The sequence below is a fragment of the Corythoichthys intestinalis genome, chromosome 15, assembly GCF_030265065.1.
Source record: "Corythoichthys intestinalis isolate RoL2023-P3 chromosome 15, ASM3026506v1, whole genome shotgun sequence".
NCBI lineage: Eukaryota > Metazoa > Chordata > Actinopteri > Syngnathiformes > Syngnathidae > Corythoichthys > Corythoichthys intestinalis.
Genome location: NC_080409.1, coordinates 26419342 through 26445611, shown reverse-complemented (window position 1 = coordinate 26445611; position 26270 = coordinate 26419342). Strand labels below are relative to the sequence as shown.

Genomic DNA, 26270 nt, shown 5'->3' with positions numbered 1-26270 from the left:
AGAAACACGAGAAAAGAAAGAAAAGACCAGTGTTGTTAATAATGGCGTTAGAATATAATGGCGTTACTAACAGCGTTATTTTCTTCAGTAGTGAGTAATCTAATTAATTACTTTTCTCGTCTTGGCAACGGCGCTACCGTTACTGAGGCGGGAAAGGCGTGCATTACTATGCGTTACGATGTTGGTTGACTGCCGCGACAAAAGTCTGGAAAAAGACGGACTCACGGAGACGAGAGAGCAGAGCAGGAATGGGGAGGATGCAAGGGAGTGTGACGCCATTGCAAACGCGATGCTACTATGCTAGGTGGCTCCAATAATACCTAACTGTAGCGGATAGCCTACAAACTACGCCCACATGATGCTTCGGTAGATATCACATATATCCAGAACTAGATGCAAATGACAGACACGGCAGCATTAGCAACACGTATAATAAAGAACTAGATGCGTTAGTAAACAGCCGCCATCTTAAAGCAGTAGACTTCTCATGAAGGCTCTGTTGTAAAGAACCTTCCTGGCGAACCTAAGTCACTTTTTATCTAAAATGCTTCTAAATCGGCAAAACTTTACTTAAATCTATCTTTAAATGATGAAACAGTTTTAAAACTTACGCATAGACAGAATGGAACTAATGCAATAACGGGAGCAATTTTAACAACTTTTGACTTCCACACATAGCAAAGGTTATTATCTAGTTATCACAATATCCGCAATACCCCTGTGTCTAGTTAAGTTTAGGGTGAAGAATTGGGCTAGGGCCAATTGTCCCAAAAACCCTTTAAACTTCAGATTGTGTGACCATTTTTTTTTTTTTTTTTTAGGAACCCCCCCCCCTGAAAATGATCAGACAGAGTAGACAGAAGGGAACTAATGCAATAATGGAAGCAATTTTAACAACTTTAATGGTTGATTCACAACATTAAATGACTTCCAAACATAGCAAAGCTTACTATATTGTTTTTTGTTTTTTGTTTTTGTGGGGGGGGTGGAAGAAAAAAAACATGAATGGTAACACCTGTTACTTTGTCAAGTAACTAATTACTTTTACATTGAGGTAACTGAGTTACTAACGCAATTACTTTCTGGGAGAAGTAATTTGTAACTGTAATTAATTTTTTATAGTAAGATTAACAACACTGGAAAAGACACACAAACAACAATAAGAAATACATTGAACGCCTACACTAACTATGAATATGTTGGTGCTATCGTCATCGTCAGTCAGCAAGATGTATTTCCGGTTGACACCATGTGGGGGGCCTGTTGACTAGGGAAAGAAGGGGGGGGTTCTTTAAGATAAGTCATTGGGAGAGGCGGAGTGTACACAAATCAGCTCTGTGATCTAAAAACCAGTAATTGTGTAAATCCCTTGTGAGTGTAAGCCCGTTGGCAACCAACCCTACACTGTCCCATCGCCAATCCCAGCACCAAAGCCCCCCACTCGAGCACCCCCAAACACATCCAGCCATGCGCGAGTCCCATCAAACATGCGACAGATGAGCGGAGACGCTGGGCGCACCTTTCAAGGGCCACAACCCCTCCCACCCAGCCAGCCCGGGGGGGTGGGGTTCAGGGATGGGAAGAGGGGACGCACACCCAAACCCTACCACCCTATTACTGTGGCTGCCAGGTCCCCGGCTGGCAGCCATTACCCAGCGCCGTGATGGAATTGTGTGGGGAGGGTAGTGCAATGTATGCATTAAAATAGGAGACCTCAGCTTGGGGCAGTGGGACCACTGCATGGAATTTTTACCCAGCCGCCCGTCCCACCGCCCTTTGCCCCATGTGGCACATTAAAACTGTTCAGTTTATAAGGACACTCAGATTCCCATTCTATGTGGCTAAGGAGCTGAAAGAAAGAAAGAAAAAATGGTACAGAGTATTTTTTGAGTATCATGACAACAGTAGTGCAGAGTATAAGTGGAAGGGAAGGAGAGAGAGACAGGACGAGTGAGAAAGAAGAAGAGAGAGAGAGCTGGAGAGGAGGGAGAAGGTTGAGAGAGGGAGCGAACGAGAAAGAGAGATGGGTAGAGGAGGAGGGTTTGCGTTGGTGTACTGGTTGGCAGAGAGCGTGCGTCAAAAAAAAAAAAAACGTCCTCTGACAGAAGGCATGATTCACAGCCGAGCAAGAGAAGGGGAGGAGAGGAATACAAGCTAGAGAAAGAGAAAATGACAAAAATCAAGATGTGAGATGCATCAAGAGGCACGTCACAGGCACCATTCTGGTAAGGACAACAATTGTGCAGTGCATTCCTAGAATGGGATGAAAAACCGGATTCGAAAAAACTGACGTGTTGAGAATGTTTTCTATTGACCGGAGGAAATAGAGCAGATGGCAGGTGCGGTGATTAAATAGAGATCCTTAAACGCGGCCAGATAGAAAACAATGATGCATGGATGTTTTAAAATGTAATTAAGCTATTGATAAATGTGCAATGGATGAATATAAATGTTTGTGTACAGGGCAACACTAATGAAGGCAATTCGGGCAAAAATAACTTCAGGTCTTTTATGAAAGCGCAGCATCAAAAATAAATAAACGATCTCCTGTTGTTTTTTTATAATGTTGAAAATGATTAACTTAAAAAAAAAAAATTTGAGCTGACATAAGGATAGTCAAATATACTTATTATCAAGATCACACTTGAGAAATTGCTTCGTAGCCTGAAAAGACTATAGCATATGCATAAACACAAAAAATATTATACATCCTAAAATAAAAATAATGGGTACATTATTAATAATTAATACATTACTCTTACTCTAATGAATGTTCCTGTGATGTAAAGTAATTGGTTAATGTGGAGGTGTGGTTTTGATAAATATCTTGACATCAATACTACATTATCATTTAATTATCATTCTTGTGGATTTTCATTGAACATTATAATATTTCATATACTAAATATGTAAATATTTTTTTGAATTCTCAATTGAATTAAATCTCAATGAATTGGGATATTAGAAGTCACCAAATCCGTCCCACCTGAAATGTACATGTTAACTACAGAAATCGTGCAGAGATGCTTTTGCTATCCCTCACGTTCTGTATTTTTCAGTGACTTCTTATAATTTTGGGGCGTTTTCGGGTCACTTTCTTTTGAACTTGTTGGCTGCCATTGACGATGCTAGTGTCCAATCCATTTTAATTGGGAGGGGCGAATGAATGTCCGTCGAAATCGATTGGATGTCTAGCGGCATCAATGTCACTAAAAGATGAGCATTCAAAGCACGTACACACAGTATAAATGAATTTTTTTTTTTTTCTTTTTACAACTGTCAATAGTGGGCAATGACGTAAATTTCGGGTGACTTCCTTGTCAATTTTTGGCTACTTACATATCACTTACTGTTGATTTTTGGTCACTTCCTGCACATTTTGGGAATTTTTCAGGTGATTTTTTTTTACCAATTAGAAAAAAAATGGGGATATTTTTGTCAAATTACATTGAATGAATTTTTGGAATGTTTCGAAATTGGAACAGTGAGAACCAGTCGAAACCCCTTTGTGGCGCACCGAAAAAGGTAGATAAAATATGAATATTAAATGTGGGGAGCTTCACTTTCCAAAGCATCCCTAAAATGACAGTTCACGAAAATTATTTCTATCCTTTCCAGCATCATCTTGCCTGTTTGTTTTCCACAGATGGACGACTTAACTCAACAAACAGAGCAAGAATGAGATGAAGCTTTGACAGCATTCAGTCTTCCATCCAATGTGCTCTGTGCCTGCCTTCTTAACACTTTGGTGGATTAAAACAAAACTGACTTCCAAGCACGCGGCCATAGCGGGACAAAAAAAAAACCACAAACCCATAGTTGAAGAAACATTCGAGAGAAATAACATGTTCTGGACAAAGAAAATGGACTTGTTTGGTTTACATTTATATGTTATCCAAAGTCATTTGTTGACTGGGGACTCAGTTTCTACACTTCTTTCAGACATGTTTCAAGTCATGGGAATATTAAGTGACCTTTTTGAGCAACGGAATTGTTTAAAAGCTAAGACTCTTTAATAAAGTTCTCACTAATAAGCAGGGAACAGCAGGATTCGTCACTGAACCTTTAAATTCTGGTGCAGCCGAGCTGCCTATTGTGCATATAGTAATCCATATCAATATTTGTCAGATCAAGTTAAACTAAAGACTTCACAATTGACCCTTCAAACGACCCCCGTTTCTCCCATCGCCCCTTCCCACCGTCTACCTACCGACAAAACATGGGCAAACCGCTTAGCCGCCCAGGCTGTTTCAAGAAGAGCTCATGTTGCTTGGAGAAACATGCAGTTGGAGAAAGAGGAGTGAGAGGTCGAGACGTGATGATGGAAGGGGGATATGGTGATGGCTATGTGCCGCAACGCTCGATCTATGACACGATGTGCATCAATCAACAAATTGACAGCCACCACCATCATCATCACCACCACCACCCTGGTGCATCCACACGAAGAGACGGTGGAGTTGAAGGGGGGTTGAGCTACTCAGCTAGTGGCTCCCTTAGGGTTAGCAGGTCCCCAGCTGAAATGTTTGACTCTCACCCTTGCTCTCTAACTCCAAACCCATCATTTGTCCGCCGACTTGATGAACGAGCCATCTATGATTCATTGAAACTCGGAGTCCAAGACACTGACGGTGGTGCCTGCCCTTCGCCGGGACATTTCAATCGATCCGTTTCTCCAGCTGTGTCCTCTTTCTCAGCGCCAGGAATGTCTTCATCATCCAAGAAGCACCACCAACATTATCACCCTCATCATGGTGACAGTACAAAGAGTAGAGATGGCCGTCACTCCTGGAAAGTTCTCACACCTCCAAAACACCTAGAATGTTTGGACATCTCTACGAATGAAATGATGGCCCAAGGAAGTGGATGTTTAAACCCAGGACACTATTCTCACCCAGGAGGGCCGTCTTCTTCTCTTACATCTCCTCTTATATCCCCCTTCTCTGGCTCTCCTCTCTCATCTGGCTACCATACACCGGTGTTCTTCTCACCTGCCAAACCTCGCCCTAGTCAATCTCAAAGTCTGCGATGTTCACCTCCCCACATGATTCAACCGAGGCATTACTCCCAAAGCCAGAGCCTAAGGATGTCACCACCCCATGAACTCAGACGTTCCCCTTACCGAGCACCGTTGGTTCAACTTTCTGCTCATGACCTTGAGCAGGACCTTAGGGAGCAAGGTGGATGGGGCTGTGGTGAGAGAGAGCGAGAATGGGAAAGGGAGCGAGAGAGGGAGATGGAGAGAGGATGGGCACAACGGGAGTGGGAAAGAGAAAGGGAAAGAGGGAGATTAGAAAGAGAAAGAGCGAGAGAAAGAGAGAGGAAGGAAACAAGTTTTGGGACATTTGGATATGGTCGACAGGTACCTCTGCGTTCAGAAAGAGACTCTGTCTTTTTAGAACCTGAGCAGGTCTTAGACACAACCCCTCTTTTACTTCCCCAGCCTTCACCGTCACCTTCACCAAATGCTGCACCAAGAATGGGCACTGGTGCAGTGGGTAGAAATAGAGCCGGTTCAAAAGTTGGCTCAGATTCTATTGGTGGGGCTATGGTTTCTAAAGTTGACAATGGGAACATGGGTTTAGGAATAGGTGACAGCAAACCTAGTTGTGGATCAAGGTTAGTCAGTGGAAGTGGAAGCATGGTTGAATCTGACGTCGTAACTGGGATACATGGAAAAAATAGATTTGGAAGTTCGAGTAAATATGAAAATGATGCCAGAGCCAGTATTAAAAGTGGCTCCGAAAAAAGAATGGGCTCACAGGTGAAAACAAGAGTGGGAGGGAGGGATTTAGAAGGAAAAGTGGAATCTGGAATGCAGGTACAAAATATGTCAAAAGCTGTAAACAGAGAGGGCTCAAGGGGAGGAACAAGGGGTGGAGAAAGATCTGGAAGAAGTCTTGCTCAACCAGAAACCACAGCTGGTGCTACCACATCGACTTTGTATATTGTAGACAATCAAGTTGTTGTTGGAGATAAAATTGATGATGGGACTGTATGTGATTTTAGAATGACGGCGGACATTGACGCAGGGCCTGAAATGAAAGATAGTACAAATCCGTTAGAGAATACAACAGAAACAAAGCTGAACTTAGCACCAGATGCTGCAGTAGAAGCTAAAATTGAAAAAGAAGTCATTCTAGTTTCTTCGCAAGAGGCAGTACTTGAAGTGGAGTTGGACAAGGAAATAGAGAGCAAAATTAAAATTGAGACCGCCAATAATGAAAATAACAACATCACTGGTAAGAATCAGGTAACTGAAGAGGCTGTGGAGAAAACAGAAACTCCTTCTCCAGAACAAGTTAAAAAACAACCTACTGACATCGAAAAAGTTTCATCGAGCCACGTTGGAAAAGGATCCAAAAGCCAGAAATCCAAATCATCCAAGTCCAGTGGCAGGTCTCGCCCTGGGACAGCCACAGGGCTGAGACCTGGGGTGCTTAGCCCACGACTTAGAAAAGGTCTTGCAGATCTGGAATCAACAGGCCCTGCTGAAGGCATCGAATCCACCTGGCCTCGTCGGATTATGGTGAGAAAGAGAACTGTTCGGCAAGGTGGTGCAATTCATAATCTCCCTATCCTTCCACCACTGCCATCAGTAATCTCTGCCTTAGAGAAGCGCCGCCCACATTCCCACCTCCATTTCCGTCCAGGCCATCACTCAGAGAACCCGCTTTCGACAGATCTTACCATATTCACGGGCCGGTGCTCACTAAAAGAGCCTTTACATCAAGAACAAGTACAAGGAGCCGGTTTAGTGGGCAGAGCGTCCCTGAAAGAACAGAACCTGGAGCACTGGAGGGTCTACAGGGACCAAGAAGAAAGTCGAAAATGTAAATCCAGGGAAAGGCAGGGCGATAATGATGAACAAGGAGGAAATGAAAATGAAATGAGCCATGGTAAAACGAAGGGGAATGCTGTAAAACCTGCAGTTGGGAAGCAACTGGTGGAAGAAATCCAACAAGATGAGATCAAAGCAAGATCAGAAGAAAATGTTCAAGAGACTGCAAACAATATCAAACAAGTATTAGAAGAGAAAATGGAAAATATTAAGGATGTAAAACAAGAACGACAGTTGAACACAGTGGAGGTTTTGGTAGCAAAGAATGAAGAAGAATGTGTTGAAGAAGGAGGACGTGGAGGATATTCTGGAGAAGGGCATGAGATAGAAGGTTGGGATTCAGTACTTCAGATGGTCAACACAATATGGGATGACGGCTGGGAGAAAGGGGGAGCAGCAGGAGATGATACAGAATCCTTATCAGGTTCTCTTCAACGTTGGCCTCTCCTTCGGCCCCCGATAGGCTTTGGAGGCTCACATCCCCCTTCCTCTGCAGCCTCTGAGCTCAGCTTGACAGAGTTAGAGAGGAGAGCGAGAGAGCTGGATTCTGATTTGGAGCACCTCGATCTGTCTCAGAGCCACGGGGACACCCAGGATTTATACCAGACACCACTGGAGTCTCAAAACGAGCGAGCTGACATGTACCAAACACACCCCAGACCACAGAGAGAGAAAGGGTCTGTCTTGACAGGTAGGCCGAACATGTGTTGATTTATTTGGAATCTTTATCTTATTATAGTACATACTTTAACTCACTGGCTGCCATTTGCTGTGCTAAACGTCCAATCCATCTGGTAAGGGCGAATGAAGATTCCTTCTTTTGCCCCTCCCAGACAAAATAGATTGGATGTTTAGCACAGTCAACAACAGTAGCAACAAGGAAAATGCAGACATACAGTATCCTCCACTGAAATTACGATCACGAGTTATGCAAATTTCTGGTGACCTGTGGTAGTGCAAAAACAAATAAAAACAACAACAACTGATAATCAATATCTTTGCATTCTACCATGGAATATTAGGGCCACACACAAAAAACAGAATAACTAAAACTACAAAAATAAAGTCATATTATAACTAGGGCTGTCAAACGATTAATTTTTAATCGGGTTAATCACAGCTTAAAAAATAATTAATCATAATTAATCGCAATTCAAACCATCTCTAAAATATGCCATATTTTTCTGTAAATTATTGTTGGAATGGAAAGATAAGACACAAGACGTACATAAACATTCAACATACTGTACATAAGTACTGTATTTGTTTATTATAACAATAAATCCACAAGATGGCATTAACATTATTAACATTCTTTCTGGTAAAGGGATCCAAGGATTGAAAGACTTGTAGTTATTAAAAGATAAATTTGAGTACAACTTATAGTAATTTTATATTAAAACCCCTCTTAATGTTTTTGTTATATTTGTAAAATTTTCAATCAAAAATTAAATTAATAGCTCGGCATTGTTGACGTCGCCGAGCGGGACGTCACCTGCCGTTCTTCCACAGTGTCTTTAACTGCGTAAGGTAGTGATTGAAATACACCACAAGGTGTCAATGGCGAGTTTTAAATTAATTTGAGATCTAGCCAATTCAAAATCTAAGTAAGTTTTATGTGTATTTTGCATGGCTATTTTGATTGAGAATGCCAGTTCTCTTTGCATTGAGCGCTTTTCTTTTTAAGAACATTCTTTTTTTGAGAGATAGCAATATTATTTTTGTTGTGCTTTCACTAAATGATACTGTAGCGACTTAACTGTTCCGCCCAAATGCATGATGGGAAGTTGGGCAACCGTGACTGTCAGTGGTTGCTGCAAATGGTATACAGTATGTTCGGCGTTGTGTTCAATTTTGCGTGATAAGAAACAGATCGTCTCCTATGAGAGATAGGAATATACTTTTTGTTGTGCTTTCACTAAGTGATATTGTAGCAACTTAACTGTTCTGCCAAAATTCATGATGGGAAGTTGGGCAACAATGACTGTCATTGGTGGCTGAAAATGGTATACAGTATGTTCTGCGTCGTGTTCAATTAAGCGTGTTAAGAAAAAGATCGTCTCCTGTCATTTTTCCCCCACGTCGTTCGCCACATTACCGTACTTATATTTGTTATGAAAGAGTTGCCAAAAGATTGAGCCAATAAAAGGCACGGTCCAATGAATGCCTGTGTCCACTCGCATTTCTCTGCCTTTTCGCTCTCAATGTGATAAAACGGCACCATCATAAACTGTTTGGGGCAACGCATAAACGGGTCATTCCATGCATGTGTTAATTACGTCAAATATTTTAACGTGATTAATTTAAAAAATTAATTACCACCTGTTAACGCAATAAATTTGACAGCACTAATTAAAACAAAACGTTGTGTGAGCTTTATTTATTTATTTTCTTTTTTTCTTTTTCCTTAACTGTAAAGCGCCTTTGAGCACCGGTAAAAGTGCTCAATAAATAAAATGTATTATTATTATTATTATTATTATTAAAATTAAAGTTGTAATATTAGGAGAATAAAGTCTTAAACTGTAATACTATGTGCAAAAAAGTCACAATCTTATTTTTAAAAAGGTGTAATATTAAAAGAATAAAATTATATTTTGTAATATTATGAGATTAAAATCGTAATATTATGAGATGAAATGTATTATTATGGGATTAAAGTCACAATAGTACATAACTTTACGTAAAATTATGAGGAAAAAATGTCGTAATGTCTTGTAATACACATCTAATTATTATGTATAATTTCGTAACTTTACAACTTTTGTTTCATAATATAATGTAAAGTTACATAATATTATGACTTTAATCTTGTAATATTCCTCTATTTTCATATAATTACAAGATTAAAATTGTAATATCGCGATTTTGTTCTGATAGGCCTATTTTCTTTTTTTTTTCCTTTGTGTGGTCCTCATACTCCGTTGTAGCAATCAAATATAGTAACCGGATTCAGTATTGAAGTATCTATACTTCAATACCTTTTGATACCTTTGACAACCCTATTACACATACAGTAAGATCCAAAAGGGTGAGAACTGATGTAAAACCTTACTCCAGTAGAATTTGTGAAAACTTCTATATTGCCTGTTGCCTGTGAAACCTTAGGAAAAAAAGCATAGCTAAAAAGAAAATAAAACATGACCTTGACGCGGGAGTAATAATAGGTATTTCCCTCAAACAAAAGGCTTCACATGCAGCAAAAATCAAGTTTTCGAAGTACATCTTGCAGCACAGCATCAATTTTCCCCAAAGTGAAGACCGAGGATAAACAATGAAAGGGATCCACGGATAGAAAGACTTGTAGTTCTTAAATGATAAACATTATTATGAGTTCATATAATTTGATATTGAAACCCCTTTTGATGTTTTCATTTTTATATAATTTGTAAAATTAGGTTATCTAGCAGGTCGCCATTGTTGTTGATGTCGCAGGGTGGTGACGTCAAATGATTACGTTGTCGGGCTTACAGAGTATGACTCTAGCGACATAAACATGTCATCTGTTCAACCCTTTCAATTTGAACCCGAGAGCAACAGTAATGAGCATGGCAGCACTGTTGATATTTCACAAAATGAGCAGCAAAAGCAAAACAAACAGGAAAGAAGGGATGAGACGAGACAAGAGTAGCAAAAATAAAAACAGTATTCTGCCAAACTGTGCTACACCGGCGAAACGTGCTACAAGAGGCGAATTTGACACCCAAAGTACTACCATGTGCTTTCCGCTTGTTTTGTTTGGACACATACAGACAAAACATACTAAAGATGCCTTAAGAAAAAGTAAGTACTCGCCGCTTTTAACCGATGAGCGCATGCGTTTGACGTCTCGCTGCGTAGAAGGAATTGCAGTACCTGGTAGTATTCGTCGAGTGACAGTGACAATCTATGTCGTCACCCTGAGCGTCCATAAAACATGGCGCACTCCGTAGGTCAAAACATTTACTAAATATTATAGACTTAAATAAATGGCAATTTATGTGTTTCATATTACATATTTTAGTAAAAGAGAACAATTTGGGCTTATTTGAGTTGACAAGTCTTTAAATCCGATGTTCCCTTGAAGAATTTTTATATTGTCTTTGCTGAGTATATTTAGTAATTTAACTTCTTCCTACTTGTCTTGTAACTTTTTTTTTCCAGTTTAGGTAATATTATGGTCGGTCATTGCTATTGCTCATCATGCAGATGTGTGTGTGTGTGCATGTGTGCTGGGGTTTGTGTGTGTGTAAGTATAAGAGGAGAGTTCAGAGAGCAATCTGATGATTAGTGGTTTGTATGACAACAAGAAAAAATGCTAAGGTTACTCACTGCAAGCTGGAGAAGATATGTGTGGGTTTGCAATGTTGATTGGTATGTAGGTCTCAAAAGGTTGATCACTTGAAAAGGTTGAGCTCCCGGGTGTAAAACCTTAGGTTAAAAAAAAACAAAACAAAAAAAAAACAATCCTATTCGTCGTATTTGTTTGGAGCAGTTTTAAGATTGAAGGAATCTGACCTTTTAGCCAGACTGCCGGAATCGCACCAGCCGAACCGCCGGATCCGCGCTGGCGCAGCTCCAACGACCCGGGCTAGCGGGATCCCGAGCTGGCGGGACCCCGACATCCCGGCCAAAAGGCCAAACTCCGCGTGTTCACTTTAGTCTTAACCCCTTGTACTGACTCCATTGTGAAAGCTGGAAAAAGGCTTCGAACCACAAGTTGAAAATGTATTCAAGTCGACAGCGATCAAACAGCAAGGCGAAACAGAAACAGACTCAGGCGAGGAGGCAGACTTGTTCCAAGGTCACCATATCACAAGTCAACAAAAGGTTCCCGAGAAAAAAATCACAATGTTTAGTTAAACATTCATTTTTTTCATTCTTTTGAAGGCTCTCGTGGGGCGGGCCGTGGCAGGAAGAAGGGTGAGTTTAGGTGTTGTTAAGGATTATTGTCTGTGGGTGAATTGGACAGAAAGATTCTGAAGGTACTGTTGTCAGGGCAACGAGGGTTGGGGATTTTGCCACCTCAGCGTCAATCAGTGTTATCAGTTGGATATCAGGCGTTCTCCGGTGTTCCATGTGTTGTGACAGGACTGGACTGTCCGGGAGAACTGATTGCGAGAGTTGGTGGTGCAGACGTGGGCTTGTCAGCGTCAATCTTGCTCAGTCAGTAGCATGACGCATACATTGGGCTTCCGTGATAAGAAGGTGTCATGTATCTCTTATGCCCTATATTCTGCTTGTTTTCCTTAAACTATGGTACAAGTGCTATTTATTTTATATTGGTTGTGTTAGAGTAATATAAACAGTAAATACAAGAAACGATACCGTTTCCTGATTGATTATATTAAGTGTGTTAGAGTAATACAAACAGTCGATCAGTAAATACGAGAAAAGATACTATTCCCTATTATTATTACTATTATATCCCTATATTAAGTGTGTTAGAATGATGCAAACAGTTAGACGGTGCCTATGAGAAAAGGTACTATCTCCTTCAAGATGGATGCTCTTCCTGCCACAATCGTCTGCATTTATCTTGTGATCGACCTACTGTTGACACTGGTTGGTTCATGGTCAAGTACGACTGGATTCATTGACAAAAGTATAATACTGATAATAAAAATAATTTTTCGCCTTCTCTGAAATATATTTCCTATTCTCTCGCACCAAGACCTACATCATGATACAGTATCTTATTAATATCTTTTTATGATGAACAAAGTATCTCAGAATCACTGTCCTATGTTACTATTGGTAATAATGTAGAAAATTGTGTTTTTATGAGGGAGTAAAACTGGAGATGGATGTTGCAAAAAATTAACTTTTAACTAGGCGAGCATTATTAAAACAGCCGCTCGTCCCTCAACTATATAACCGTTGCATTAACACCTCACATGATACATTCACTGTGAGACTCCTTTCAGGATTTCATCCTGCACACAGACCAGTCTGTTTACTGTTGTGCTGCCCAATAAATTATCGCAATGAAAAGAAGAAGGAACCATTTCATGACACTCTCTTCCTGAACTACTTCAACTCACCCTTTCCAGAATTGCTACTTTTTTTGTTCACATCCATCATATGAAGCATAACCAGAGATTACATTCAACATACAGTAACACTCTATGAACTTGAATTTGTTAATTTTGGGAACGGTGAACTTTGTTGTTATCGTTTTAGAATTTCTGAACTGAACTTTGCTATGTTGCGTGAAAAAACAAACTTTCCCAACACTGTTAATCACCATAATATTTGCTTATATACAACTGCTCTAGGCTAGGGTACATAAACAAAAAGATCGAACACAACTGGAATAAACTCCCTTGAATTGATCCTTTTGCTACTGTTTGATTCCGTCAAATCTGTGCTGTTTTGTAGGAGTGGGGAGCAGGTCGCAGGTCAATCTTGAGTTCAGCTCCATGGTATTACCAGTTACTGACATAGACAAAGACACTGTTGAGTGGTCATCAGAATCTACTGCTGGGACCTCCACTGTGGGCATCAGGTTAGTATCAGTGCCAACGTGATAAGTGGACGATATTGTAATACTTACAGCCCACTGTATGTCAAGTGGTGGCTTTTGATACATGGGCAGCCACACAGGATTTCAGTATCCAATAAAAGACAAAAAAAATCTGAATCGCTGTCTTTCCTGCTCAGCGAGTCAATCATAATTTCATCATAATTTAAAGAAACATTTTTATTTAAGTTATATATTTTTAAATTTCAATTTATTTTGAGAGTTGACAGACGACTAAGCTATAATTTTTGTTGTTGTTAACTATTGACATTCTACCTGTTAATAATATTCAGCTTTTGACAGTTGACTTGTTGAAAAGCGTTACATCAGTGTTGATTTCATAATATATGAATTAGGTAATTTGATTAAAAACAAATGTCTCTTTTACTCTTTCAGCGCCATTGATGATGATACATGTCCTATATCTTTTTTTTAATGTGTATTTTAAAATTATTTTATCATTAGTAGACGTGCAATCCATTTTAAAGTGGCAGGGTTTATTCATTCGCTGCTAACCCTCCCACTTCAAATGGATTGGACCTTCATTGCCGTCAATGTCACCCAAATACTATCTCTCTCTCTCTCGCTCTCTCTCGCGCTCTCTATTGACTAAATAAATATTTAGTCAACCATTAATTGTGCAAGTTCTCCTACTTGAAAAGATTAGAGAGGCCTGTAATTGTCAACATGGGTAAACCTCAACCATAAGAGACAGAATGTGGGGGGAAAAAAAAACGGAAAATCACATTGTTTGATTTTTTAAAAAATTATTTCCAAATAAGAGTGGAAAATAAGTATTTGGTCACCTACAAACAAGCAAGATTTCTGGCTGTCAAATAGGTCTAACTTCTTCTAATGAGGTCTAATGAGGCTCCACTCGTTACCTGTATTAATGGCACCTGTTTGAACTCATTATCTGTATAAAAGACACCTGTCCACAATCTCAGTCAGTCACACTCCAAACTCCACTATGGCCAAGACCAAAGAGCTGTCGAAGGACACCAGAGACAAAATTGTAGACCTGCACCAGGCTGGGAAGACTGAATCTGCAATAGGTAAAACGCTTGGTGTAAAGAAATCAACTGTGGGAGCATTTATTAGAAAATGGAACACATACAAGACCAATGATTATCTCCCTCGATCTAGGGCTTCATGCAAGATCTCACCCCGTGGCGTCAAAATGATAACAAGAACGGTGAGCAAAAATCCCAGAACCACACGGGGGGACCTAGTGAATGACCTACAGAGAGCTGGGACCACAGTAACAAAGGCTACTATCCGTAACACAATGCGCCGCCAGGGACTCAAATCCTGCACTGCCAGACATGTCCCCCTGCTGAAGCCAGCACTCGTCCAGGCCCGTCTGCGGTTCGCTAGAGAGGATTTGGATGATCCAGAAGAGGACTAGGAGATTGTGTTATGGTCAGATGAAACCAGAACAGAAATTTTTGGTAGAAACACAGGTTCTCGTGTTTGGAGGAGAAAGAATACTGAATTGCATCCGAAGAACACCATACCCACTGTGACGCATGGGGGTGGAAACATCATGCTTTGGGGCTGTTCTTCTGCAAAGGGACCAAAGGGACGAATGATCTGTGTTAAGGAAAGAATGAATGGGGCCATGTATCGAGAGATTTTGAGTGAAACTCTCTTTCCATCAGCAAGGACACTGAAGATAAGACGTGGCTGGGTCTTTCAGCATGACAATGACCCCAAACACACAGCTAGGGCAACAAAGGACTGGCTTCGTAAGAAGCATTTCAAGGTCCTGGAGTGGCCTAGCCAGTCTCCAGATCTCAACCCCATAGAAAATCTGTGGGGGGAGTTGAAAGTCTGTGTTGCCAAACAACAGCCGCAAAACATCACTGCTCTAGAGGAGATCTGCATGTCGGAATGGGCCAAAATACCAGCAACAGTGTGTGAAAAGCTTGTGAAGAGTTACAGAAAACGTTTGGCCTCCGTTATTGCCAACAAAGGGTACATAACAAAGTATTGAGATGAACTTTTGGTATTGACCAAATACTTATTTTCCACCATGATTAGCAAATAAATTCTTTAAAAATCAAACAATGTGATTTTCTGGGGTTTTATCCACATTCTGTCTCTCATGGTTGATGTTTACCCATGTTGACAATTACAGGCCTCTCTAATATTTTCAAAAGGTAGAACTTGCACAATTAATGGTTGACTAAATACTTATTTGCCCCACTGTATATATGTATGTATACATATATACACATAAGTACATAAAAATAGAATCGATAAAAAAATACTAAATACAGAAAATTGAATTGAAAAATAATGCTAAAAAGGTAAAAATACTCAAATAAAAAACAAAAAGATTTTAAAAAATAACGAGGATTTTTTTTTTTTTTTTTTTTTTTTTTTTATCAAGGGTTTAGGGTTTTCCTATCATAACAGCAAACCTAATTAAAAAAAAAAATGGGACTAGTGATTTTCAATTTAATGGTGTAGTAGTGATTGTGCCATCTTTCTTCAGCCCCAATAAAGAGGACAGCTCTCCAGACTCCAACCTAACACTGGTATCTGACTCCAGTGGCATCTTTCTCTCATCATCCAATCAGAGCCAGGAAGGGGCTGGCTCAGACAGCGACCAGCCAATCAGTGGCTCTGACCTAGGCAGCAGCAACACGTCCTTGGAGAAGGATGGAGACGATGGAGGTTTAAAAGAATGGGGCAGGGAGGAGTCTGCTGAACTTCAGTGGTGCTACCCCTCACTGCTCAGCACCACATCTCATGAAGACATAGAAGGAAATGTAGAAAGAGAAGAGGATATTTATCCCTCAGAAGGGAGTAATGATGTAAAAAGCACAAATGAAAAGGAAGGAGGACAGTTTTCAACTTTTAAATCTTCATCGGACCATATGGAAACAAGTCAGTCTGAAGCAATGCGACCGAGAAGAAAAGTTACCATAATGGCGAATGATCCCCTCTTTCCGCCATCTCCTATGAAGCAGACAATCAAACATCTCATTGATCCATATCATAAGCCAATTAGGAGCTCAGGACTGGACTGTGGTGACATTGATCCATTTGCTCAACCAGATAGTTTTGTTTATCTTGCTGTATCTCCAAGACAAGGGGAGATCTCCGCAGTTCCGGATTACTCCACTCAAGACATAAAGCAAGAGAGTATGCACCACCACTTTGACCCCAGAAAAACACACTTGGAGCAGTCCAACATGGAACCTGATGCTAGGCCATCTCACCTTGCCCAACGTAAACCAGAAGAAGGAGACTTTTTGTGCACGGATAGCTTTGTGTACCTCGCTGCTCCAGCTTGCCTACTCCTAGGTCCTGAAGGATCAACATCATACAGCGGCAGGTATGCTTGTCTTTATATTATCGTCAAGGTGTTTTTAAGCAAGCATCCTTTTGTTTTAATCAAACCATCGCTCAATTTTTCTTGATTTGCTTTTTGTTAGGTGTTAACATTTATAGTTATGAGGGAGAATTAGAGCCAAAGAAAGAAAGAAAAAGAAGATTAAAATCCAAGTATTATGAGATTAAAATCGTTAGTGATTCCTCGCTACTTCGCACTTCAAACTTCGCGCCCTCAGTTCATCGCGGATTTCCCCCCCGATTAATATATATAAATAAAAAAATAGAGACGAGCTGTCCGAAACTGATCACTCTCCCTCCCTCTGCTTTTCTTGATCAGACAGTGCACTGGAGTTGCTTATTAGTTAATGATGATTGACAGACGTTAAGGTTTGATCTTACCAGAGATGCATTGACGCCAAAACTTCAAAGTGCCTCATGCGTCAATCATCGTTTAGCTTGTTAAACAGCTGCTCTGGCAACTAATTGTGTTTAAGTGAGGAGGTTGAGAAGATTTGAGTGGACTCACTCAATGAAGCATTTAATAAAGCCTTTTTTTTTATTTTTATTTTTTTATTATACTTTGGGGAAAAAAGTAAAAAACACGTCTTTTATGTATCTCTTTCCAAAGCTAAATCTGAATAAATACATTGAACATGCGCTACTGCGTGGGGTGTACTCACTTTTTGTGATACACAAGTGAGTACACCCCTCGCATTTCTGCAGATATTTAAGTATATCTTTTCATGGGACAACACTGACAAGAAAGCCCGCCCGTTTCATCAGACCATAAGACATGGTTCCAGTAATCCATGTGCTTTGTTGAAATGTCTTCAGCAAATTCTTTGTTGGCTTTCTTGTGTACTGTTTTCAGAAGACCCTCCCTCCTAGGGTGACAGCCATGCACACCAATTTGGCGTATGGTCTGAGCACTAACAGGCTGACCCCCAACCTCTTCAATCTCTGCAGAAATGCTGAAAGCACTCCTGTAACGAGTCATGACATTTTGGAGGGAAAATGACAAGCAGTACTCAATTTGGACATTTAGGGATGTAAGTCATTTCTATGGGGTGTACTCACTTTTGTTGCCAGGATTTAGAGATTAATGGCTATATTTTGAGTTATTTTGAGGGGAAAATTAATTAACTATATTATATAAGCTGCACACACACTACTTTTCAGTGTGTCAAAGTGTCATTTTGTCAGTGTTGTCCCATGAAAAGATATACTTAAATATCTGCAGAAATGCAAGGGGTGTACTCACTTTTGTGGTCCAATGTATCGCGGCGGGTTCTGGTCCCCATTAACCGTGAAAAATGAGGGATCACTGTATGATGTGAAAATGGTCATATCACAGGATTAATGTCGGAATACAGTGCAACTTTACGTAATATGACAAGAAAAAAGTCGTAATGTTACAGCCCCTACCACTTGAAACGGCTTGGACGTCTATTGTCGTCAATCGGTGTTTTCAACATCAATTTCCCTTTTTCATCAACTACCACAACATATAATTAGTGACCTGAGTATGAGGTAGTGAATAAGTTAAGATCATGATAACTTTTGAATTGTCAGGCCGAGACGACGAGGCGTACTTAGTTGAGGAGGTTAAGGCAAAAACTTTATTTTTGAAAACAGAGGTTCTTCCGCTGACATGCGGGGATGAGAAAAAGTACAAACAAAAAGCGCTCTAATGGAGTAATAAGTCAGGGCAACCGCAATCAAAAGTTCAAACAAAAATGCACTCCAAAAGGGAGGAAAGGCAAAAACACAAAACGCTCCAAATGGAGGAAAAAGTCAAGATGGCTAGGATCAAAAAGGTTCAAACACAAAGCGCTCCAAATGGAGGATAATATTCAGTATAACTATGATAGGCTTTGGCGAGAGGCTGACGTGACTGACCTTGGAAGAAAGACACTTCTGCACAAGACAAGGGGAACTAGGGCATTATATACACACAAGGTAGTGGGGAACAGGTGGAAACAATTTGTGATTAGATGACAAGAGGAAGGGCAAGTACGCGACTATGAAGAGGGTGAAGCCTTCAAAATAAAACAGGAAGCGACGTGGCATGGCATGAATAGATGTCCACTCTAGCTACCACTGTCTCTGAAAGGGCTAAATCACATGTTTACACACTTCTTTGTACTAAAAAAATGATCAAATAAAGGTTCCACTGAAAAACACATTGGTCAATCCAAAATTGGAGGATATTTGCGATTCAAAATTTCGGAAAATTAAGCCTTCGCACATATTTAATAATATGTATCTAAGGCTTGATAACGTCTATTTTCAAATTATTAGTAACATCTGGTATAACATGATTTTCCATTTGAAATATGTGGCATAATCACAGTAACAGGGTTGAAAATCCAGAGTAATGCTTGCTTTCTCTCAGGAGTAGTAGTGATTTCTAGTGTTGCCCCAATATTAGTTTCAGTATTGGTACAGATATAGCACTAAAAGGACATCATCAGTATCAGGGAGTACTAAGAAATGACCTGCCAAAGCTGTGTAATATGTAGTTTTCGAGATCTACCGGTAGTTTCCAATCGCTGATGACCTGACCAAAGACAGCAAGATGATGATAGACGTCCAATCATGTGGCATGCAATCATCCTTCAGCTGTGAATTTGGGTTTATCACTAGTTGACGTCCAATCAGTAAATTAATATGCCAGCCCTCCCACTTCAAATGGGTTGCACAAAATGATCTAGCGCAGTCAATGGCAGTTACTCAGTAGATGGCAGATGCTTTGAAATTGATCAAATAATTTTGTAAAAATAATAGGGCTGTTAAACGATTAAAATTTTTAATCGAGTTAATCACAGCTTAAAAATTAATTAATCGTAATTAATCGCAATTCAAACCATTTATAAAATATGCCATATTTTTCTGTAAATTATTGTTGGAATGGAAAGATAAGATACAAGACGGATATATACATTCAACATACTGTACATAAGTACTATATTTGTTTGTTATAACAATAAATCAACAAGATGGCATTAACATTAACATTCTGTTAAAGCGATCCATGGACAGAAAGACTTGTAGTTCTTAAAAGATAAATGTTAGTACAAGTTATAGAAATTTTATATTAAAACCCCTCTTAATGTTTTCGTTTTAATAAAATTTGTAAAATTTTCAATCAAAAAATAAACTAGTAGCTCGCCATTGTTGATGTCAACCCATAAAATCAGTCGCACCAAAGCGCCAGCAGAGGGAGACAAAAAAACACAAGTAACAAGTGGACTTGACACTGCTGTCATTTTAATCTGTTTGAGCGGGGCATGTGCGTTAATTGCGTCAAATATTTTAACGTGATTAATTTAAAAAATTAATTAACGCCCGTTAACGCGATAACTTTGACAGCCCTAAAAAATAAGTTAAGAAATTAGCTAGCTATGACTTCATTTGAATGTCAATGCAGTGATTTTGGCACGTCACCCCTACTAAAATGGCATCGGCCGACACCACATAGCAGGGTGTTGGTATCAGGAGTGGTGGTATTGGTGCAAGACTAGTAATTTCCGTGTGCTTCTTCTATTTTCCAGGGAGTCAGACTCAGAAAGTTCTGGTTCTGAACCTGTTGACGAGTCTGTATTGGGCTGTGGTTCAGTGGCAGGTGACAGTGACTGGGACTCAGACCTTTCTGACTCGGGTCTCAGTCGCCCCTCAAGAGTTGCTACCACCGGAGCTAAATCTTCTGGATTAGCGCGACCTAAAAGACACCCAGTAGAACAGCGTTGGGGCTCATTTGGAGGAACCACAGAACCTGAGGTCCAGGATGAGTCCATTGTTGAAAAAGACCAAAATAGTAACGCGAGAACGGTTCCTGCCGAGACGGCAGACTTGGCCAATCAACCTGCTGCAACTACAGTGACGCCAACGACCACAACTGAGCAGTCGTCAACAAGCAAGAAAGTGACCTGGCAGTTTAAACCAGCCCAGAGATCTGTCTGCACTGGAAGCAGGAAAGAGAAGGACAAAGAAATTACATCATTGCCAGAGGCTAGAGTGACTGAACATGGTGGAGGTGCGGAGCGTCATCCCCCCCGTTCATCTTCATCATCTTTATCATCATCCCCATCATCCTCCTCTTCTGGTTGAGCTTTCACCTCCGAAGCTGAGTTGGTTCCAGTAAGGTAGAGATGTTCTTCAACCCTTTCTGTCGAACCTGACAGTTTGAACAATTTTTTTGTTTTTATATGTCGTAATCTTGTAATCTTGCATCTCGCTTTTGCTATTGCCTTCTTACAACCTTGCTACATTCAGCTGCAGAAACGCTAATCAAATGAGATTAGCATACATTATGTAATAAGTGTTAATCAAGAGACGATTTCAGATTGTGAGGAAATAGAGCCACTGAAGGTTTATACTGTAAAATATTCAGATTGATATTTAAATTGAATGACACGATTAATGTATTTACAAACCACAGGTTTGCCCTATTACTAGCCTTGCAAGCCAGCCTGACTTTTGGCATGTGAGATACATGACAAGTCAGTCTGGTCTTCTGTGTTTTGGGCTGGATTTTAAAATGGATGCTAAATGTGCGTGGGGCTAATAAGCACAGACGAATCTGACAGAACCAATCGCAGAAGCACGGATTTGACGTAAACGCAATGCAACTCATGCTGTCGGTTGTAGTCAATTTGTAGCTTACAATCCTGGCATGCAGTCGGATAAAATGAGTGCACTGGTGAATGATAACAGTCGTCTGTTGGAAAATTCTTAAGAGTCCATGGTGTATTGCAGTGGGGAGAACTTTTGGGCACCTCCCGTTACGATACGATTTGCAACACAAGGCTCAAGTAAATGATCGAATATCAATATGGGGATACAATAATTATCGATACATGGGTAAGAATATCAATTTACAATATCCTATGATTTGACTATTTTAAAGAGAAAAACAACCTCTTTCTAGATGGAAAATTAAACGTTTATCTTTGCACTGTCCCAAACAAGCCATCAGAAAACGTTGTCTTCTTCACAGACTATGTGAATAATTCAGCACAACATTTCTGTGAATATATACAGCAACACTATAATATTGCAACGTTCTTGAAAAGGAGTAAGTGTGTTTGTTAACTCATTGCCTATGATTGACAATGAAAGACGTGCAATTCATTTAAAATGGGAGAACTTGCTTTGAATGCTCATTTGTGCGATGGCGTACCGCAAGCAACACGTCAGCTTTTGCTCATTAGCAATTGTGACTAGGCGGGTCGACCTCCCGTTTGTCCCCAATAGTAAATGAATGGCAATAGTGTACGAACGAGATATTTACTGAGCTAAATCTGCCAATTCTGTCTGAAAATGATATCCCTGGTGCCAAATTCACTGGTAAAGATGTGGAAGAACATACAAATGTTCAGTTAAAGAGATGGCTTGAGTGTAGAGGGCTGAAAAAGACGGGGGAAAAAGCGGAGCAGACCTAAGCTTAGCCCTAGCTTTTTTATCGACACCTTTTTCTTACGCCACTGACAATGACATTTTCCGGTATCAACAATCTATCATTTAACACCATAAGCCCTATCTTTCTTATATATTATATCCTCTGGTTGTCTTACGTCTCTGACCGTTTTTGGGGGCAATTTACATTGTTATTTTTGTGTAGCAATTGCGAATGCTACTTTAAATTTTTTCATTAATAACAATTCTTAATTCTAGAATTTATTTACACTTTCTCCTTACTAAAGTTGTATTTTTTTCAACAGAAAAGGTAACAGTGGCAGTCAGATACAATTTTATTTTATTTATTTTTTCCAGGTCATTCATTGTCAGACAGAAGCAGCACGGCAAAACGCCACACTAAAAATTAAGCAAAAATATTAAAATAACTTACCGCTGTGTCCTCTGAAGGACCATGGCCCCCGACAACATGTTTACTGCATATGAAATGTGAATGGCTTCATCTTGCTTGCGTTAAACTGGTCTTTTGGACATCAGCACAAGTTGATCTTTACAGTTTTTGGTTTTGGGAAATGTATGAAAAAAACATCCTTCATATGTCGTAATGTCTAAAGTCGTTTCTTCAAGTTCCATAACAGCAGTGTTTGATCGGCACGTTTTTTTTTTTTTTTTTAAAGATTACTGGAGAAAACAAGCAGAAAAAACATGGTTTGTATGCAAGGGCGTGTCTATGTTGACCCACTTCCGTGTTACGATGGTGACATCACGGTCTAAAAAAGGCATTCGTGCGGTATGCCATTGACAGTGATAGACATCTGATTTGTTTTGACTGGGAGGGGCCGAAAGAACGAATGTCGTCAATGGCATCCCAATAAATTAACAGAGACACTACTCTAGTGGGAATTTTTTTAACTAGTGGGTAGCAACCTGATGTAACCTTCATTAGACAATGACATCTTTTTAAAATGATACATCGATTATTGGCGGGAAAATGTCGATAACCTATTGGGATACAAAGTATCGTGATATATGACCATATCGATGTATTGTCACACCCCAATCCATGACGCGTCACCAAGTCCCGCTTCGTGTGCTGTGATTTGTCTGTCAAGAATGGACCGCAGTGAAAATCCAATTGATACCACAGTTGACCAGCCTGACTTGTCATGTTATGTTGTACATGGCCAAAATCAGGCTTTCTTGCCAGGCTAGCCTAATGCTGTGCACCCATTTTTAAAGATGTTCTTTTTTAAATGTTGAATGTACTGCGCATACACTCCGAAACAATACACAGTAACAAAATCAATATTAGTGTTGCACCAGTACCATTACTCGGTTACCGATACCGATTCCAAATTGTTTGTTATCGGTTAATACTGTACCAATACCACGTTTTCTGAATGAATACACAAAAAAATATCAAATTAAATTTTAATACTAAATTTCTGCATACTCACTTGTAAAGTAATTGCACCATGGCTTAGTCAGACACTGCCTAACTCATTGGCTGCCATTGACAGCACTAGACATCCAATCCATTTAAAGTGGGAGAGTTGGCAAATGAACAAACATTCATACGCTGCCAACCCTCCCACTTCAAATGGATCAGTGGTCTACCATTGATAATGTCATTTCAATTCACAGCAGAATTTGATTCTATGGCATTTGATTTCTCTTTACGGCGGTGTGCATAGCTGCGGTCATCTCGGATAAAGCGACCGAAGGTTGGAAACCAGCTGTCAGTAGGTATTGCGCAGACCCAGCAAATGATTTCTTATCATTCCCCGATACTGAAGACATAATTTGAGTGCAATTCCATGCAACACTAAATATCATATACACAATGTAATAATTCGGCATGATCCTTCACCATTAATGGCTGCCCTTGACGTTGATAGACATTAAATCCATTTAAGTGGGAGGGTTTGCTGCAAATGAACGAACATTCATTCGCTGTTACCCTCCAAACTCAAATGGATCGGACATCTACTCGTGATAAACTCATTTCAATTGACAGCAGAGTTATGAATGGACGTCTATCATCGTCGAACGCAGAACAAGAGTTATTGAATTGTATGCGGGAAAGCTGTTATTGTGTTTCTTTTCCAAACTTGAACTTCTCTGGATGTATTTTACAGACATACCTTTAAAAAATGAATGAGGTCAAGCGAAAGTGTATTTTTAAAACACATTTACCATTGCAGTGTGTGTAAAATCGTGTGACCAATATATTTTCAACAATGAGATAAGAGCGATGTATTCTATATTGTATTGATAAATATGCAGACAGGGAAAATACTGGAAGGATTTATGATTATTTATTTTAAATGTTTTGATCAGAATTCAAAAATGTGAACATGATTAGATTGAGCAATATGGTTGCAGATCAATGCTTTATTCTTAGTGAAATGTGTTTCTTTTATTTGTGTAATATACTGTAGTTCATGATTTTTTTTTCCTAGAGAGGCAGACACTATGAAGAATGCAGTTTTGCCTTCCAGTAGAAGTATTATTATTACTTCCAGAGGTAATGTATGAACTAGATGATGCCTAAAATTGAGTTTGTTTTAAAACAATGCTATTTGTAATAGAGCTTTTCAAACCTTATTATCCATATTATAAAGTTACATTGAATGTAGTTTTTGGAAAGTTATGCCTTTCACAATAATATGACAGCATTAACTGAATAGGATTATTCTAACATGAATGTTCTAAGATTAATTAAATAAAATGTGTTTTTTCTCCTTGGAAATGAGACTTGTAATGGTCAAATGTCACCTGCAAAGAGTAACCAAATGTGTTATCTGACTCTGACAGAATATGGTGATTTGCTTTTCCCTTGGTCGAATGAACTTACTTTGTTGGTCTCAAGAGCAAAGTTTAACTTACTGACTAGTGACTACTATTGACGGCGCTCAACGTCCAATCCATTTTGACAGGGAGGCCCGACACCACTCCTCCCAGTTAAAATTAATTGAATGTCTAATGTCTATCGTATTGACAGTGGCACCCGATGAGTAAAATAAGATAAGAAGACCTTTATTGATCCCACCATGGGGAAATTCTCGGTGTTACAGCAGCAAAGATATAGGTAGCTCAGAGGACGGAGTGTTGTGGCCGTTAATGTATAACATTAGCAGTCAACATTCGAAAACACATTAATAGTCTGTACATAGTACAGAGGGAAAAAATAGGTGGCAGTGCAAATATAAAGTACAGAATTGGAAGCAATAAAAAAATACTGTAGTGGAATGTTAGATATTGCACAGTATAATCACAAGTGCTGAACGGTACAATTGCACCAATGACCGGCAGTTTGTAGAGACTATCTAGTGTTCTTATTAAACAGCCTGATAGCGGCCGGCAGGAAGGAGCGGCGGAATCTCTCCTTTGCACAGCGAGGGTGTAAAAGTCTATTACTAAAGGAGCTGTGGAGTGCTGTAAGGGTGCCCCGGAGGGGGTGGGACGGGTCGTGCAGCATTGATGACAGCTTTGCCATCATCCTCCTGTCCCCCACTGAGTCCACTGAGTCCAGGGAGCAGCCCAGAACAGTGCCGGCCATCCTCACCAGTTTGTCCAGCCTCTTTTTGTCCCGGGCCGAGACGCCGCCTGCCCAGGAGGCCACTCCATGGAATATGACCGATGCAACCACCGAGTCATAAAAGTTCCTGAGACATTTAAAAGAAGGGCATTTTTGGGAGGCATAACCAGAGTACATTTCTGTTTTCATTACTTTTAATTTCATTAATTTAGTTTTATTAACATTGTTATTGACGTAACGTAGCATAGCGCAACGTACCGTAAAGTAACGTAACGTAATGTAAGGTGATGTAAAGTAAGGTAAGGTAACGTAATGTGACGTAGCGTAGCGTAACGTAACGTAACGTAACGTAACGTAACGTAAAGTAACATAACTGTTGTTTAGAAATGTGTTTTTTATTACAAAAAAAATATTTATACATTAAATACAATAATGATTAGCAATTTAAAAACATATTAATATATAAATAATTGCTGACATATGTTTTTTTTAACCAAAAATAGGCAACTGCCCTATGAGGGGTTAAATGTCTTTCGAATAGCTGTCCAGTGTGTCTGCTGTAGTGACCACTGTCCCTGAAACTGTTTTTTAAATACTTTGTCAAAGAAGTGTTTTAAATTGTA

At 39.7% G+C, this 26270-nt stretch overlaps 1 protein-coding gene across 1 annotated transcript; it reads left to right on the top strand.

The window, feature by feature from the left end:
* The first annotated feature begins 2027 nt into the window (after nucleotides 1-2027).
* LOC130931440 (uncharacterized) lies at nucleotides 2028-25945 on the top strand. Its single transcript, XM_057860244.1, has 5 exons — nucleotides 2028-2225; nucleotides 3647-7532; nucleotides 13202-13328; nucleotides 15844-16689; nucleotides 20243-25945. The coding sequence occupies exons 2-5, from the start codon at nucleotides 4220-4222 to the stop codon at nucleotides 20796-20798; spliced, it is 4842 nt and encodes a 1613-aa protein (XP_057716227.1). The 5' UTR covers nucleotides 2028-2225; nucleotides 3647-4219; the 3' UTR covers nucleotides 20799-25945.
* Nucleotides 25946-26270: the final 325 nt, after the last annotated feature.